General features: G+C 41.0%; 1 protein-coding gene across 2 annotated transcripts; it reads right to left on the reverse strand.

Moving 5' to 3' along the window:
* Nucleotides 1–111: 111 nt before the first annotated feature.
* Nucleotides 112–15,284, reverse strand: hgfac (HGF activator). 2 transcript variants are annotated; one of them, XM_032584172.1, is made up of 14 exons: nt 14,953–15,283; nt 14,808–14,862; nt 13,564–13,657; nt 11,787–11,848; nt 11,574–11,711; nt 10,258–10,389; nt 8,039–8,149; nt 7,590–7,764; nt 6,914–7,026; nt 3,689–3,953; nt 2,868–3,007; nt 2,218–2,358; nt 1,947–2,089; nt 112–467 (listed from the first exon to the last, which is right to left on the reverse strand). In XM_032584172.1, the coding sequence occupies exons 1-14, from the start codon at nt 15,001–15,003 to the stop codon at nt 294–296; spliced, it is 1,794 nt and encodes a 597-aa protein (XP_032440063.1). In that variant the 5' UTR covers nt 15,004–15,283; the 3' UTR covers nt 112–293. The 2 variants fall into 2 exon arrangements, with proteins under 2 accessions (XP_032440063.1, XP_032440064.1); XM_032584173.1 differs by lacking the exon at nt 10,258–10,389 and having other exon boundaries at nt 14,953–15,284.
* Between the last annotated feature and the right edge of the window lie 1,810 nt (nt 15,285–17,094).

Consider the following 17,094-nt stretch of genomic DNA (forward strand, 5'->3'; position numbering starts at 1 on the left):
TCACAGGTTCAACAAGAAAATGGGAGCAAATTCAACTTCAACTTTTAAAATAATCAGAAAAGCAGAACATTTTGATCGTCGTCGTGCAGATAAAAACACGGTTCGATGTCATTGTTTTGTTTAAAGTACTCTTTTATTGGTCTTAAAGATTCACGGTTTGTCAAGTAATATAAAATATATGCAGTCACAACGTATTTCACAGTTAAAAAATATATATATTTTCTATTTACTTCCAAAAATAGTATAAAAACATACAAGTAAAAGATCGAGCTGATAGTCCAGGTGACACACTGTCATGTTTTCCCGTTTTTCCGTTTAATCACAGAATGGATCCAGTCGAGATAATTGACCACTCTGGTGTAAACTCCAGGTTTTCCCGGCTGGTCGCAGCCCTCGCCCCAGCTGATGATCCCGTACAGGAAACTGACATCACCCTTCGCACAAGCCAGCGGGCCGCCAGAGTCGCCCTGAGGAAGCACATAAGTAGACATGGCTCACGCATGTAAACATACATGCACAGATCAAAGCTCTCGCATGCAAACAGCTGAGTCACACACTTGAAACCCGATGCATCACTAAAAATTGCTCTCCGCCAGTGAGGTATAAACAGTCCTCTCTGACGTTCCCTGTGAGAGGACGGAGTTTAAATGCTTCAAGTGGCTGGTGTGTCGGTGAAGATGCCTATAAACCTGCGAGAGCCTCAAAAACGTCCACTTCTGTCCAAAGAATCCCCGCCGACATCTCATGTGCTGCTACGTTTAATTACAAAGCAGAAGTTTTTAACTAAAACCGAAGCAGCAGGTCAAGCCTGGAGTTTATATTTCCCTAAATACATCATGACTAAACATCGCTTCCTGTGTTGAAGGGGAATTGAAGTCAGTTTTTATCCGTTTCCCCTGAATTTAATAATTCAACGAAGAAAATCGCACATATAAAATGTTTCACTTAAATTCCTCCAAAACAAGATAAAATAAGATGCGAATGTTTTTTTCTTCTTCACGGTGTTAGACCATATTGCCTGTTTATTGTGTTGCCTCATTATTAGGCACTTAAAAAAAACAATATAGTTAGTTTTTATTGAAAAAAGTAATACAAAATGATGCCCTGGAGGTGCTCTCGACCTTAATGTGGAATTACAGCCATCATCGCATTTTAGTGTGACTGCACAGAACTGCTTGGATGAAAGATTTGGTGGAATGTTAGATTTTTAGTGTGATGCATTCATACGCCGCATATCAGTCACGTAAATCTGGCCAGTTAAATAGACTTTAACTGGTGTTGATGCCCACACCTGATGAACATCTTCATTGCCTGAAATGCTAAAGTTTATGTAGCGTGTTCACCGTGATGGTCTAAAACTTTCCACATAGTGTTGCTGTGAAATATTCCTTGAAAATTGTGCAACTCTATTTTAACTTGTTGATTTTGTCACCTGCAGCAAAGCGTCGGACGGCCATGTTTTAGCTCAAAGACATAAATGAAGTCCAGATCTGAATCACACTGAGAACATGTGGCAAAAATAATCTGAGGGAATCAAAACACAGTGAATTTATTAAGGCAACTTACACTGATTTTTATTTAAGTGGGACTAAATAGAAATGTTCACCACACTGGGTTTTTTTTTTTTCAGATTTTATTTGCAAAAAGTTTTGGAAACCATTTCTAACGTCTTCGCAATTCAAAAGTATTTAGTCATTTATGTTCATCTCTGACATAAAATCCCTGCAAATTACATTACACATTAGCTTGAATAGTCAGATTCAAGCAAATTTTGCAACGTCACAAAATGTAAAAACACATGAATACTTTCGATCAGACTGTAACCATTTACTACAAACTTTCACAGTTTTTCCTCACTATGTGCCCAGCGATTCCTGCAGGCCCGATTCAGAGTGGAGGCTTTAACCCTCCTAATCATTCTCCGCTCGTCTAAATGCGCTGCCTACCTGGCATGCGTCCACGCATCCACTGAGCCCCGCGCAGATCATGTCGTCGGTGACGTGGTTCCCGTACACTTGTGGCCGCTTGCAGACGTCATGAGAAACCAGCCTGACTCCTGCCTCCTGCAGAGTAGAGTAACCATTTGCCTCTGTAAAGTCAAAACCACAAATGGCTCATTAATTATGTAGAAGATAGTAATAATAATTTTTAAAAAAACGTCTTCTTCTATGGTGTTGGGGAGTTAATAAACTCCTCTTTAGTGCCAATTCGACTCACTTTCACGCGTGCGTCCCCAGCCGCTGATCGAGCAGCAGTAGCCTGCGGGAAACTTCATGCTCTTTTCTGGGAGGCAGATGGGCCTGATGAACGGGGTTCTCCTCACACACCGCCCGTCCTGCTTTTTCAGCTTGATTAGAACTGAGAGAAAAAAAAACAAAAAAAAAAAACCAAACATGAGCTTACGAAATGGGTTAGAAAGCTGAAGAAGAAAGTGGGAGACTTGAAGACTCCGGGGGCAACGCCCGGCAGTAAAGAGCGCAGCTGCTGAGTGACGCACGGCTCCGAACGCAGAGCGGGGGTCTTAACTCATTTGAGTGTTTCTAAACAAGGACGGCGTTTGTTCAAACTAGATTGACTCACTGGGACATTTGTAACTGAATCCTTGCTGACAGAGGCAGTTTTTGATGCAGGACGATGGGCAGTCGCTCAGGGGGTTATGAAGAGGGGCGGCACACAAGCAGACGTTAAAAAATAAAAAGAAGTTGGCGCTTAATGCCGAGCATGGGAAGACCGTTTTACAAGCTATTTGTTGAACTGCGCTGTGGTGAATCACGCTCCAAAAATGAGTTTATTTCCTACATTTTATTTGATTGTTGGATGGAAGGAGGAGGCATTTTCCCAGTCACCAATAAAGCAAGGCTGCTTACCGATGTCGTGTAGCGTCGGATTAAAAATGGAGAAGTGTTTATGGAAGATGTAGTCCTCCACGTCGAAAGTCCGAGTGTTGGGACCGGTGATGTTGAAGTGGTGCTGACCGAGAACCACGCGCAGCTGAGACTTCAGAGGGCTGAGGGGGGGAAACCAGTTTAAATCAGCTGTAAGCAACACACGGTCACAATAAAACAATACATTTTTTATGCAAATGAGCTTGTCTGTCTGAAACCAGATCATCACAAAACGCCCCACTGAGAAGAATTTTTATCAAGCAGCGTAAACATGCAGGCAAACTTTTCTATCCTCTCTAATCTCAAATAGATCAATAAATGAAAAAAAATCTAATTGTGATAGTTTTTCTTGTCTTTAATGTACATTATTTAACACTTTCTCTTACATTAATATTAATGAATCACAAATGATTTGTAAGGAAATTTCTTCCTGTTGGACAGAGTGACATATAGTGAACCAAGGAGAGGGATTAAATTTGAATGTAAAACACCTAAATACAAATACTTTATCTAAGCGTATCTGTATTTAGGTCAATACAGTTGTTTAGTAAACAACCTATTTACTAAAATCAGGTGAAAAAACTGTCTTCGAGCTTTAAGGCTTTAGTCAGAATGTGACTCTGAAGCTCATAGATTAAGAAAACGAAACACTGTATCCCCATCTACAAACCTCTAAAACATTTTGCAGAATATAATGCTTCCCTTTTCACATTATGTTAAAGTATCTGGATTAAAAAAACAAAAAAACAATATTTTTTTTAGTCTATATTTAATAAGTAGTGCAGCTGAACTGCACCGCATACTTGCTGAGGAAGCAGTGAGCAGCAGAGAGGACCCAGCAGGAGGAGATCAGACTGCCGCCGCAGAAATCAGACTGTCCAGTATAAATGGCTGCCATCCACGGATGAGTTCCCGGCAGGGCTGCGTTTCCTCCGAATATCCGACCCCTGGCTACCGCTAACCTCTTTTTGTGTTTTACCCCGCACACAGGATTTCCGGCTCGCTTGGAGGAGTTGGGCTTTTTGATGTTAGGCAGGGCGTTGAACGGGATAATCCGTCGAGAAGCAGCTGAAGAAAAAATAAATAAATAAAAGGTTAAAGCAGATAAATATTCCAAGCAATAAGACGCAGCTGTTACTGTAGCTCTCTAAATAAATGAATGCCTCGGATCAGCTAACAAATATCAATACCACACACAAATAATCAGATAAAACACAAACCTCGGTTTTCAGTTGATGATCAATAGACAAAAGTCATCCAAACTAGCCAACAACCATGTGAAAAGTAATTGCTTTTTAATTAAGCACCAGGGTTTCCCCCAGAAAACCTGCTAAGCCCAGAGGTAGGGACGCTGGGGCCATTGATTTTTGCGTTTAAAAATCTTTAAAGGTGACAGAAAATGTTAAAATATCATTGGGTGATTGTGTATTATTGGAAGACATTATTAACAGCACCTAAACTGTCTACAGGGTCTCAATAAAGGCAAACATGAAAATACTAAAATAAATAAACGATGCTTAGCCTGGTGGGGATGCAAGTAAAGCCTGTTGGCCCGCCAGGCTTAAAATACACTGGGGTAAACCCGGAGCACCTTTTTTGCAAAGTGGAGTTTCACTATTTATATGGTTGCCAACTTAAGATAAGCTAAAAGATCTTTAAAAAAGCATCAAATTGTTCCCTGATCCCAACGAATGAGGCCATTTCTAAGGCTTTGGGACTTCAGTGAACCACAGTGAGTCATTATTCATAAATGCATAAAAGATGGAAACACTAGTGAGCCTCCCGAAGAGAGACGAGAAATCTAATCTCTACTAGAAAACCAACTATCAGTGTGTGTGACATTAAGCTGAAGCGTACCTGGATCACAAAGTGAGACAATGAGCCAAATCGCAACAATAAAATGAAGTTTCAAAGTGGTCTAGTCAAAGTACAAACTTAAAGCCTGATTTAAATGCTGTGATAGAACCTTTAGCAGGCCATTCATGCTTCAAAATGTTACATTGTGGCTGAATCAAGACAAAAATTCCTCCTCAGTGAGGCAAAATATACTAGCCAGTTATGAAAAATGCTTGGTTACAGTTGTTGGCAAGTTATTAGGTTTGGGGGTGTGATTACTTTTTCACATAAGGATAGCAATTTTACATTAACTGATGAAATCCTCATTTAAAAAAAATTATTATTATTTTACTTTCTTTATCTTTGATTTAAATATTACATTGAAGATCTGAAACGTCTTCACAGCTCTGCTGGTAGTTTCCTTCCCAGTAACGTTCCTGGCCTCCTTCCTGGTACAAGAATCCTCTAAGTGTCTCTTTAAGGTGATAGTGTTTGGGTGACATAGTCTCCTCTCTCTATGCAAATCGTCTGCTGGAGAGCGGCTCCAGCAGATGGGAGCTTGTGGATCCTGTGCATACCCCTGGCATCGCGACAGAGAGCCGACTGTGCCAGATCAAACTCGGCTCATAAACATTCAGCTGCACCTGACGTGACGTGTTGATTCGGGCTGAGTCATGCCTCATTCTGCCCCGCGGTATCTGGCTGAGCCCAGGTTCCAGAAAAGCTCCTTAGATAAACTCTTGCTTTTGATTGCGCCTCGGCTCGGTGGAGATTAGCGGCGCTCACTGCGCTTTCAGTTTTCCTCTTTCAGATCAGAAAACGCCAAGGCTTTTAATCAAACGGCTGGGTGCGTGATGAAGCGCTGAGCTTATTCTCAAGCGACAAAGTGTCACCGGGTCGATGAATCAAGAGTTGCGATACAGAGGGACCTGGATGCTTTGGGACGGTAAAACGAATGGGTGTGGGTGAAATGAAGTTACGTTTTTGAAGAAAAAATTAAGACTAATTCAAACTTAGTTCACCAGATATTTGCCTTGCTATGATGAAGCAACTAAACACAGGTTCACATCTTCTGTGTTAAACAAGAAGCTGTTGAAATTTCCTTTTTTCAAGAAAAATAAAGTTCAGATTCTGAGGGTTGTGTTGGGTCATTGTGCATCTTTGCACAGCAATTTTGTTCTTATTTCAACGATTTAGGTCTGCGTTTAGTGTTTTCCTTTCTGTGTTGATTTTTGCTCGCAGGCTGTTTATGATGCACTTCCAAGTGTGTGAGATCAATTTGCGTCTTTGGTCAAATTTAACAGTTCGGCCTCTCACCCACGACAGCTTTGTAAAGATCATGGATGGATGGGATTCAATGATTCTTACATCAAACATGTCAAATATGGCTTCATTGTTTTAACCCCCATGACGATTAGGGGCCACATATTTTAGAGATTCCCTCTAAAATTGCTCATAACTTCTTATTTTAACAGTTCAAACAGCAAATATATCTCAATGTGCATGGATGCACACAGTTTAAACCGTGTTCGCGCCTCTGCAGAAGCTAAACTCTACAGCCTTCCTTTCTGCCTCTCTTGGTACCAGATTTACCAGGGGGGGCAGTGTTTGTTTTGTTTTTAGAGGGAGCACAGAGTAAAAATTAAGAAAAAAAAAAACAGGACAGTATTTCACCATTTAGCATATTAAGTGAGCCAAAGAGCTGATTACAGACCCCATATATAACAGCACTAAGGAATATCACTGGTCTGATAACCTGCATTTTCTTTCGAATATTCTAAATGTGCTTTACGAAAAGAAATCTGCGAATAGTCACAACTTCTGTGAATAACTTAAAGTTATGTGTTGAATAAATATCCTCAAATGCTGAACCATGGTAAGGTTAAACCACTAGACTAAAGAGGTGGAATTAGAAGTTCAGGGAAGGGAAGGTCATCAGACTTAAAGGCTGTTATGGATAAATAGATAGACCGTCCACCAGATTACTTTGAAATCACATCCTTCTTTCTAGGAGCAATTCGCTTTTGCTGTCAGCCAAGGTAGAAACTTTTTAGCGTTTTTTGATTTATCAATATTTTCCAAGGATTCTATATCTTGCTGGTCATGAATTGCGCTTTCTTTCTCGTTTTCTCTGAGCATTTCTTCCCGTTTTCGACATCATGTTGATGTTACAAACGCCGTTTCCTCTTTACCCGTCAGCTGTTGCCAATCTGGCGTCACGCAGGAGGGGACGTTGCAGTACTCCCAGGAGATGGCGCTGTCAGTTACTGTGTAGCACCACGGCTTCGCGTCCCCATCTGGGTTTCTGTGCACACACAGATGCAGCGGGTTACACAACACAGAGGCCGAGCCTCTCACATCAGATTTCAGGGTAAACACATAAAAATAAAAAAAACTGTGTTTAAGTCTTTGAAGGATTTTCTTTCTTGTTACCAGAATGTAGCCTAAAAGGCTTCCTTTACCGATTCTTAAAATGGTCTCTTGGACGTCTGGAACATTTTTCAACACATACCATTTGATGTGGGTGTACCGTATTGCTGCGAGGTAGTCATGGCAACAAGAAAGGCTAAAGATAAACAGTGGGAACCGGACACAGAGCAACTGTGTCAGAGATAAAACCATTTCTCACAGTGCGTCTCTCAAACACTCAAGGTAGTTTTTTATGCTTCTGCGTAAAACACAGTGTGTGGCCTCATCCACTCGAGCGACAAGCGTTGGGAGATAAGGAGCGGCACCGCTTTTTAAAAGAAAGCTGGAAAATTCTGCCTTAGAATAGAATTTATAGGAAATATAAAAGCGAGTCTGGTTTTCCTGATAAGGCCGCCGGCTTCAGGGTGTAGCGATGGCAGGATTCCAGCATGCACGCACCTGCAGAAGGCATGCTCCCCGAGACCTTTGAGGGCCGACGCGTTCACCGTGCCGAGGTGGAGCTCGTCGAAGAGCAGGTCGGAGTTCCAGGGCAGACACCGGGCGCCGGACTCAGCGGTGCCCACCACTCCTCTGTAGCCCGTGCCCCTGCTTTTGTAGCACTTAGTCTCTGGCACTGCACGAACACACACAACAGGCAGAGACACACGAAGCGAAATCAGTCTGGACAGATTTATTCCAGCAAAAACTGAAGTCAGCTGAGAGAAAATGTCACTTGTCTCCTTTCCTTCCACTATAATTCACACAGCATTCATGTATTTGTGAAAAACCAGAAAATTGAAACACTTATCTTCTATTCTAGATACAAGCAGCACCTAAGTGGGGGTGGGAGGGTATTCATAATTTTATTAGATTTTTGAGTGAAACAGAGTCATGTTATGGTTACTTACCAAGGCTGCAGTCGGGTCCACCGTAACCGTTCCTGCAGTAACACGCTTCCTTTCCGGTGGACGTGATCAGCCGACATATTCCCTGATTTTTACAAGGGTTTCTGCGACACTCTGAAAACACACAAAATATCACATAACCTATTTATGCATTTTACTATCAAATGGCATAAACAAAGAAGTGAAGCAAGAGCATCCTAGAGCTGTTCATGAATGCACCGGTGGAGCAGCTCTTCCATCTTATCCAGTTTATTGGACAAATCCGGCCTCGGCCTTACTTGATGTCCAGTTAAAGTCCGAGTAACAAAAAGTCACATTCACCATCATGGACAAGTGCCAATATTGCAAAATGTCTTACAAATATTTCTAAATTAGCACCACAAAATCTGTTTTTTGAATGTGAAAAGGCTCCCAAAAAAAATCCCAAAATCCCAGAGGGACTGATCAATGTGAAAAGATGTTTTAAGAAGAACTTACTGAATGCAGAAACAGCTTTTTATTAATATTTCAATAGTCTGTTAATAGGTTTCATCGATACAGTCTCACAAAACTGGTCCTTGAGAACATCTATGTAGGTGATATGGGCAAAAATGAGTTTGTAAAGTGAAGCTTACCTTGATGTCCAAATAAAGTGCAGTATTTACTTTAATCTAAAAAGAGTTTGGGAGATTTTGCAACTCGCTCTCCACTATTTTCTGGAATCCTAACACTGTTGTGTGACACTAAAAAAATTTGAAGTAGGTGTGGCTCAGGCGGAAAAAGAGTAACTTTTGAGTAACATCTTTTCTGGTGCTGAGGGAGCTCCCTGGTAGTTAATTAATTTGAGCTTCTCATGAATCATATCCTGGCCGGAGGGAAACTGGCTCCTCTCCTTGCCGCCTCTGGCAAACAAGCACATATCCTGGTTCTTTCAACGCTTTTCCAGCCATTCAGCCCAATGTCTCTGGTTCAAGAGTGGCCTAACCAAAGCAAAACCAGACCTCCACATCCTGGACGTGTCTGTCTGTGGGAGTTCCTGAAACTCTTGAATGGGGTTCGTCTGCTGCTTGGGCAACTTTTTCCCTCCACTCAGTCTTCTATTAATGTGCTTTGATAGTGAACACCCAACTTCTTTCGCAGTGACCACTTACGGGCTTGCGATCTTTGAGGAGGATGTTAATGACTGTGTACATAAGAACTGTCAGGTTTCAACTGAGTAGGCAAGATGACGGACAGATGGATTTTGGATTTTCATTAGTTGCAGCAGTCTTACTCGTCATTATTAACAGAAGTAAAAGCTTTAAATATTAATTCGTGTATAATTAATCTATATAATATACGAGTTTAATTCTCTCATCTCAGTTTCATTCACTCTTTGTGTGATCTATCCATGTCCCACTGTTATTTTACTGTTTTACAACCAACCTTTTTTTGGCCTGCTTATGATTTATTGCCTCCTGTTTGCTCTGCATCTCATTTAGCAAATTCAGACTGAGTTTAATATTAAGTTGTTTTCTTCTTTGCGCCAACCTGTTTGCCTCTTAATCGGAGTTGGGGACTCTCTCTCTCCGCCGCAAATCACAGCGGTGCAGTGGTGGACTGTATCAATGTTATTTATTTAATTTTTGTATTTGTTGTGGAAGTGAACAGATGTTTCTTTTATTTTGGGCAGAACTGATGTAATTTAAGCCCATACCATGATGACAAAAAAAAGGACCACATGGGAGAGTATAAAACGCTCCAGTGATGATCTCTTCTTCATGCGAGAAAATGTGTCAAATTCCCATGAACATCCCTCCGCTAAGATAAAAAGCTCAGCGAGGACCCGCGGGGTGTGTTCTATATAACACCTACCCTGAGTCACTGTGAGTCATATAATCTGCCTTTTATTCAAAGGCAAGGTTACTCCTGTAGCTATGGAGCTGTGATCAAAGAAAGGGAAGGGCTGCTACTGCTGAGGAGGTTGTTTGAAAAAAGAAAAAAAACAACATTTTCTTCAGAACAAGAGGGAAGGTGATCCTTTTCATGCAACGCAGTCGTTTGTTCAAGCTGTTCTTTCTATACGTTTGTCTTCGTAAGCTTCAATGTAGACACAGTCAAAGCTGCAGGTCGCCAGAGAGAAAACACTGCTTAGGTCAGCGCACGCTCCCACCTTGGGTTTCACTTCTTAACAAGCCAACAAAAAGGAGGCACAAACGGGACGCGCTCGAGGCACGGCGACAAAGGCAGAAAGCACATCTTACTTGTGTAGTGGACTCTTTGACAGCTGATTTCCCCCGCCTCACATGTGCACTGTTCCACGTTACGGAGGTGAATTCGTCCCCAAGACTCTCCGGTGTCATAGCGCCGCAGGTGTGTGGCTTCATAGCACTTCTCTGAAAGGCAGCGGGTGGAAACGTGAGAGGAGATTAAAGAGCTCAGTGGAGCGTAGCGAGGATGGATGAGCTGTGCAAAATGCATGCCAAGTGGCTGAGTTTTTGTTTTTTTTTGCGCTGTTGTATTGACTGCATGTGTTAAAAATGAGGAAACCTTAGGAAACAAATGAGTCAGAACTAAGTAAACACTCTAATTTCTCTCAAATTGCTGGCTTGAAATCAAAAGTATGCTAAAGCCGAGAATGAATGCAATGATATTTTTTGTGCAAAGCTTATGAAATAAATTTTAAAAAAGGAACATTAAAATAAAATGCCCTTATGTAATAGTCTTTCACATGAGCCTTCATTCTCCAAGGACTTTTTTGACAGTTTTTCACGTTGCAAACAGAAACTTCACTGTATTTTTCTGGGGACATATTATGCGATACCAACACGAAGTAGTGCAAAACCGTGAAATAAAAAAAAAAAAAAAAAGCAACACATTTTTCTATTTCTTTATAACTAAAAATATGTAAACCAATAAATAAGCAGTACTTTTTTTTTTACCCCTCCAGGGGGTCTTTTGTGGGCTCTAGTGTCCCTTATATGATAGTAGGCTGACAGGAAACGGGGAAGGAGAAAGACATGCGGCAAATGTCGTCGGGTCTGGGAGTCGAACCCGCGACGGCCGCGTCGAGGACTCAAGGCCTCCAAATACGGGTCGCGCTAACCGCTACGCCACCATGGCACGCCCCCTAAATAAGCAGTGCTTTTACAATTTTACAATTCTGGCCTTTATGGAAGAGTGGCAAGAAGAAAGCCAATGCTGACAGAAAGCCAGCAGTCGTGTTTGCATCTTGTCACCGAGTTGCTCAGGTTAAATAAGACCAAAATGAATCTTTCTGCTCTATGAAGAAAACACAATGTGGCTGCAAAGGCTGGCGCTACAATGCTTTGATTTATGTGAGCGGTCTACAAATGAACACTGATAATGTTTTTTTATCAAATGTTGACACTATTATGTCATTTCTCCTTTCACGTCACAGTTTCCATTGCTTTGTCTCAGCCTGTCACAGAAAATCCCAGTGAAATACTCTGCAGTTTGTGGTTTAAAGACAAAATGTTTAGAAGTTTTATGAGAAATGAATAATTTCTGTTGCTGAATATTAACCCAACTGTAGCAGGAAATATGAGTGCTGACTAACTTTGCTCGCAGTGTCTCCCGGTGAACTTCTCGGGACACGAGCACTGAAAAGTTCCCGTTTGTGGGATCGCTGTGCAGACGCCTCCGTTCTGACAGGGATTCCTCCAGCGACAGGGATCGAGTTCTCTGCGAGACGCACCTCGAAAAGGAAGGGAAATAAAATTTAGTGGAGGAAGTGAGTGAAATCTCCACTCCGATTAAAAAGGACTCTCACCAACAGATTGAGCACAGAAGCCCCACTGTCTGTCCCGGTCAAAGTTGTGTGTGAGGGAGCACCTACGACAGAAGAAACAGGGCGACGCTTCCTTTTTAACAAGTTCAACAAAGATGAGTAAAATGACCAGATGCTGATGGATTCACAAGTTTTGATTGATTTGTGCATATTGTTGTGAAACACTTGCTACCTCTACAATATTGTCCAGCAGCAATTTTTGTTAAGTGAAGTAAATATGTAAATGTTACTCAAATCCAGCAGCAATGAGCTGGCAATAATGTTATTCAATCTCATGCTAAGCTGTGCAGACTCTCTGTCTGCACTGATGACGACTTACCCGCCTCTGTTAAGGTCAGTGTTGATCATTCAATGGTGACACAGAGACTGAGCAGAAATTATATCCTATCGATGATTTTCAACATGAAAGTCACCAAAAGGAGTCAGGAAATGTCTGGATGATCAACAAAACGTTTGGGGAAATATTCTGTGAACAGATTAGACAAAAGTGGTGCTTTTTGGAAGGTCTACATCCCATTACATCCGCCATGAAGCCAACAACATTTTCCTTACAGCCAAACACGGTGGTGGTAGTGTGATGATCAGTGTGGCGATCCAGATCTGGACGAATTGCTGTAATTAATGGAACCCTGAGTTTTCTACCTGAATGGCTAAAAAAAAAACTAAAATCAACATTCTGAAGTGGACTAGTCAAAGTCCAGAGCTAAATCGAGTTGAGACCTTACAATAAAACCTTAAACAAGCCGCTCAAAAACTTTCCAATGTGGCTGAAGGAAAGCGGCCCAAAGACTGAGTGACACAACCAATTATTAGGCTGAGGAATGTTTTCAGTACAGGCGCAGTTTGGTTTTTCTTCATCTGTTCGATAAATGAAATCTGGGTCTCGTTTTAAAAGTTGCTTAATAATCGGCAGCAAAAAAAACCTTTTTCTTTTTTTTTTCCTTTTTGCATTCTTCAACCCCCCCACTCATCTTGTCACCTCGAATTTACAGCACAGAGCTAGAAACCTGCTGCAACACCGCTGAGCCCATGAGCTCATCACGGAGACATGTGGGGTCTTATTGCAAACACTTTAGGTGTAGGTGGACAAGTGTTGTTGGGCCATATATAATTGCGTATAGGTTGCTCGAACTTGTTGGCATCCACCCTTCCTGTCTCGACTCCAAGTGACGGCAACTGGAAAGATATTCAGCATGTCTTGGGTTGTTTCTTCCAAAATAATAAAAAAGAAGGAAGACGTTACGACTTGAAGTCATAAAAAAAAAACGCTTATTTACGGTTTTATCGTGGCAGCTGTTCATACACCCCGAGGATGAACTGTCAGAAATATTAAAACATGGTTTAAACTTCAGCTGTTATCACAGTTTTAGATTAAGTGTCTGTGTTTATCTTGAGCTACCTTTTTTCACACAACCGACGGAGATAACTCAAGAGTAATGAAGACATGATGACATGATGAGTCCAGCCAACAATTCAGCAACAAGGAAATTATGCAAGTCTCCCCTTTGGGGGGCAGATTACTTCATCCGGCACTCTGCTGTGATGACACTGCTGCATGAATCCCCAAGCACAGCCAGCTGTGAATAGGTGTGACTGCACTGCTCGAGTTACAAACTGCATCAGCGATCATTCAGTGAATCGCTATGCTAACCCGCTAACCGGTGGATGAGAGAAAACAGTCGGAGTGAAGGGAGGTTTGAGCTTTAACGACTGCAGGTGTACCTACTGAGGCAGATCCAGCTGGCTGCCTGGGACTCACCATGGTTTGGAGCCGGAGGTGGTGATGCAGCGGTGATGGAGCCATCCACCCTGACGAAAAGGGAACTTGCATTCTTGGCCAGATGTGGTAAGAACTGGGAGAAGAACCAAAACCAAAGGAAAAAGCTGCTTTCAGTCTGTTCACACTGAGGAAACACTGACATCTCCAAAAAAGAAACAACAAACAAAAAAAAGTTTATACTTCACGATGCCTGGCAAAAACAAAAAAATTTCAAACTCGTTTAAGTAGGAGGAGCTGCAGAGATCAGAGGCTCAGGTGGGAAAGTTGGCCACCTGAAAAATATTTAAGACTGGGGCAAGGTTTCACCTTCCAGCTGGAAATTTACCCAGCCAGAAACATACTGGATCAGAGGATCTCCTCAGGACCCGCAGTCCTTCATGCACACTTAACTCAAATGATTGCAGATGTGCAAAACGTTCTGTGCTTCATCACTCAACGCTGCTAAAAAGACTAAACTCCTGTACGTACTGCTCAAGAACAGAGAAATGTGCTATTTTACTAAAATTGGTGAGAGGTTTTTCCTGGTCAGGACGTCTCATAAGTGAATTTGTTATTTTGCAACCATGTTATTTATTTTTTTTTATGTTAGTCTTTAAAATATCAAGAATTGCACATAACTTCATTTTATTATATGTCTTATGACATCATCTTTAAATTTTAAATCAGATGTTATTATCAGTTAGTCAAGTAGACTTTTTACAAAATACTTTTAGACGGCTACTTTTTACTTTCACTTGAGCAAAAATATACAGAAGTAAATTTAAAAAGTTTTGGATACTCTCCCAAACTCTGCCTACAAAAAAACTTTAAAAAGTAAAGGTGAAAGTGGGAAACCAAAAAAAAAATTAGGTTTCTTCTACCTTGTCACCTTGGAAACATGGTCTTGATGTACACTTTTCTTTTTTTTTTAACTTTTTTAAAATACCAGAATTTGGTAAATATTCTATACGTTTCTCTGTATAATTAGATATTGAGATCAAATAGTCACTCCGTTAAGTAGACTCCAAATATAATATTTTACTCTTATTCTCTTCTTTTTTTCTTCCTTTTTTTTAAATGACGTTTTATTTTTTTACTTGAGTAGTTTCTGGCTTCTCTGCCCACCTCTGGATAAACACTATATTTGTACTTCTCTTCCCAAAACTTAATATCACTTCCTTTCCAGAGGACTTGTACCTCATTTCCAAACATTTGCTCTTGACTAACTGAAACAGAAAGCCTACCTTTCTTGGTCGGCGCTATGGAGAAAACAATTTCAGAGCCAAACTCCAACATGAGCTGAAAATCAGTGGAATGAAATATTAATTATTTGTTATTCGACTATTTTGTTATATCCGCACGCAAAAAAAAAAAAAGGAGAAAACTTACCGCTCCTCCACTGAAAGCGAGTAAGAGAAAAGCCAGCCTGACGTATCCCATGCTGAAAGTTCACATCTGGCGTTCTAGAGAGGCTAATTTCCTGAAGTCCGTGAAGCTGTCACGTTATATCTGTCAGCTTCAGCCAGCTCTCGGTCATAGGAGACCCGGGAGTCCCTGCAAGTAGCGTCCTGTTCCTCGCCGTTTTAGGCTGCGATGAGTAAACCCGTTGCGTCATTAGCCTGATCTAAGTCAAACGCATCCCGTATCCAGGTTGGTGTTCCTGCTGTTGCTTCTCTGCAGCCGCCCACGGTTCATCACTGAGGCTAATCGGCTGGGAAGAGAGGGCAAAACTTTCCACCCACAGGCGGAGAGCGGAGGTGAGGACGCGGCCGGTGGGAGCGTTGCCGTACACTCCCCCACCCCCACCCCAAAAAAAAGCCTTCTTATTTTTTATTAATTATTGGTTATACAAGGATGGATGACTGACTGGTTGCCTTGGGTGAATTATTTATTTACAAAATAAAACAAATGTAATAGTGTAATTGCGTTACAGTTACAAATGAACGCAGAAGTTTACATACGCTATATAAAAAAACCAAATGTAGTGTTTTCATTTATTCATTTATTTATTTTTTTCACATTGTCTGACGTGAAATCAGAATAAACTTTTCCTACTTTAGGTCAATTTGGGTTTCCAACCCCTCAAAAATTTCTATTTGCAAAATGCCAGTATAATGAGAAAGAGAATTTTAAGGCAATTTTTATTACGGTTTTTAAAGTCAAGAGTTTAAATACACTTAATTTGGGTTTAGTACCATTGCCCTTAAACTATGTGACTTAAATGCATATTATATATTTATTTTACAGGTGAACATCTTGTTTAAAAAAATGAGGGAGTATGATCAAAAAGCAGCGTTTATTCTTTAAATATTTTATTCTTTTTTTTAAATATATCTCTAAGCTCAAGTGTTTCATTTGTTGTCAGAACTCAGAAATTCTAACTTTGGAGTTGGAAAATGCATTGAATGCACGCGGAGCGTCAACAATAGTACTCTGTGGTGGGAGTGTGTTTATTTTTACAACTCACTTGCAAGATTGCATCTACATTCAGTGTTACACGTAGCACCTGCAACTCTACTGAGTAAGTTGAAAGTGGTGTTTGCACGTGGAAAATACAACTTGAATCGATGTTGGTTAGATGTAGAAACGGCGGCCTCTTCATGTATAAATGTAACGCAGCAACTTTGTGTATTTGAAATGCAAAACAGTTTAGCAGCGCTGAATAAACACGTGTCAGGAAACTGAAACAGCACAAGAGATGAGTAGAGTGTGTTGACAGAAAATATTATGGTACGGAGTTGTTGTACATGTCACATCTTGATGCAGTGAAAGGACGTGGCTGGAAACACCCGAGCATTTCTACATGCGATCACACCCCGACAGTGTCTCCATGCCAACCGTGTGTTTTTAATATACAAAGTTTTCTCATTTCCGAACACTTTTGAATGCTTCAGCGTTCACGTTGGGTGATTCCAGGCTATTTATAGGCGTGATTTACTCTGGGTCAGAGAGGATCTGAGGAAAATGTTGCAGGAGAAAAAAGTAAGTAGCATAATAAGTGTTTCTATCAAAACCAAATATTACTCAGAGTGGGACTTCTTTCCTACAGGACAAATAGTGCTAAAATAAACGTCACCTTATAAGTAATATAAAGTTTTAAGTTAATGGAACAAAAGAGTTATATCTTTGAATGTGGAGGTGTTTTATATCGTGATCGCTTCTTTCATAGACGTGTCTCTAGAAACCCATCTGAATACATCCCAGGGACACAACTGCAACCAATTACATCACGGTAATAATAGTGCATTGGACCGAGAAGTAAAGGAAGTTAAGAGTTTAAAAATTAGCGACTTCCACCTGTAGATAATTTCCTGTCGTGTGATTCTACCCTAACCACTGGCACACTATGCAGGAGACACCAAACATTTGCTATGTCAGTGAGAGCAGAGATTTGCAGCTGATTTTTAAAGATACCTTACGTGCGTCTTGCTTCAAAATAAAATTCCAAACATCTATCATGCCACGGCTCTGCAGCAATTGAGAGGGGAAAAAAAAAAAAAAGTTTGAGTCACGGTGAAAGGAATATTTGCA

This window comes from Xiphophorus hellerii, chromosome 14, assembly GCF_003331165.1.
Source record: "Xiphophorus hellerii strain 12219 chromosome 14, Xiphophorus_hellerii-4.1, whole genome shotgun sequence".
In the NCBI taxonomy this organism is placed as follows: Eukaryota; Metazoa; Chordata; class Actinopteri; order Cyprinodontiformes; family Poeciliidae; genus Xiphophorus; species Xiphophorus hellerii.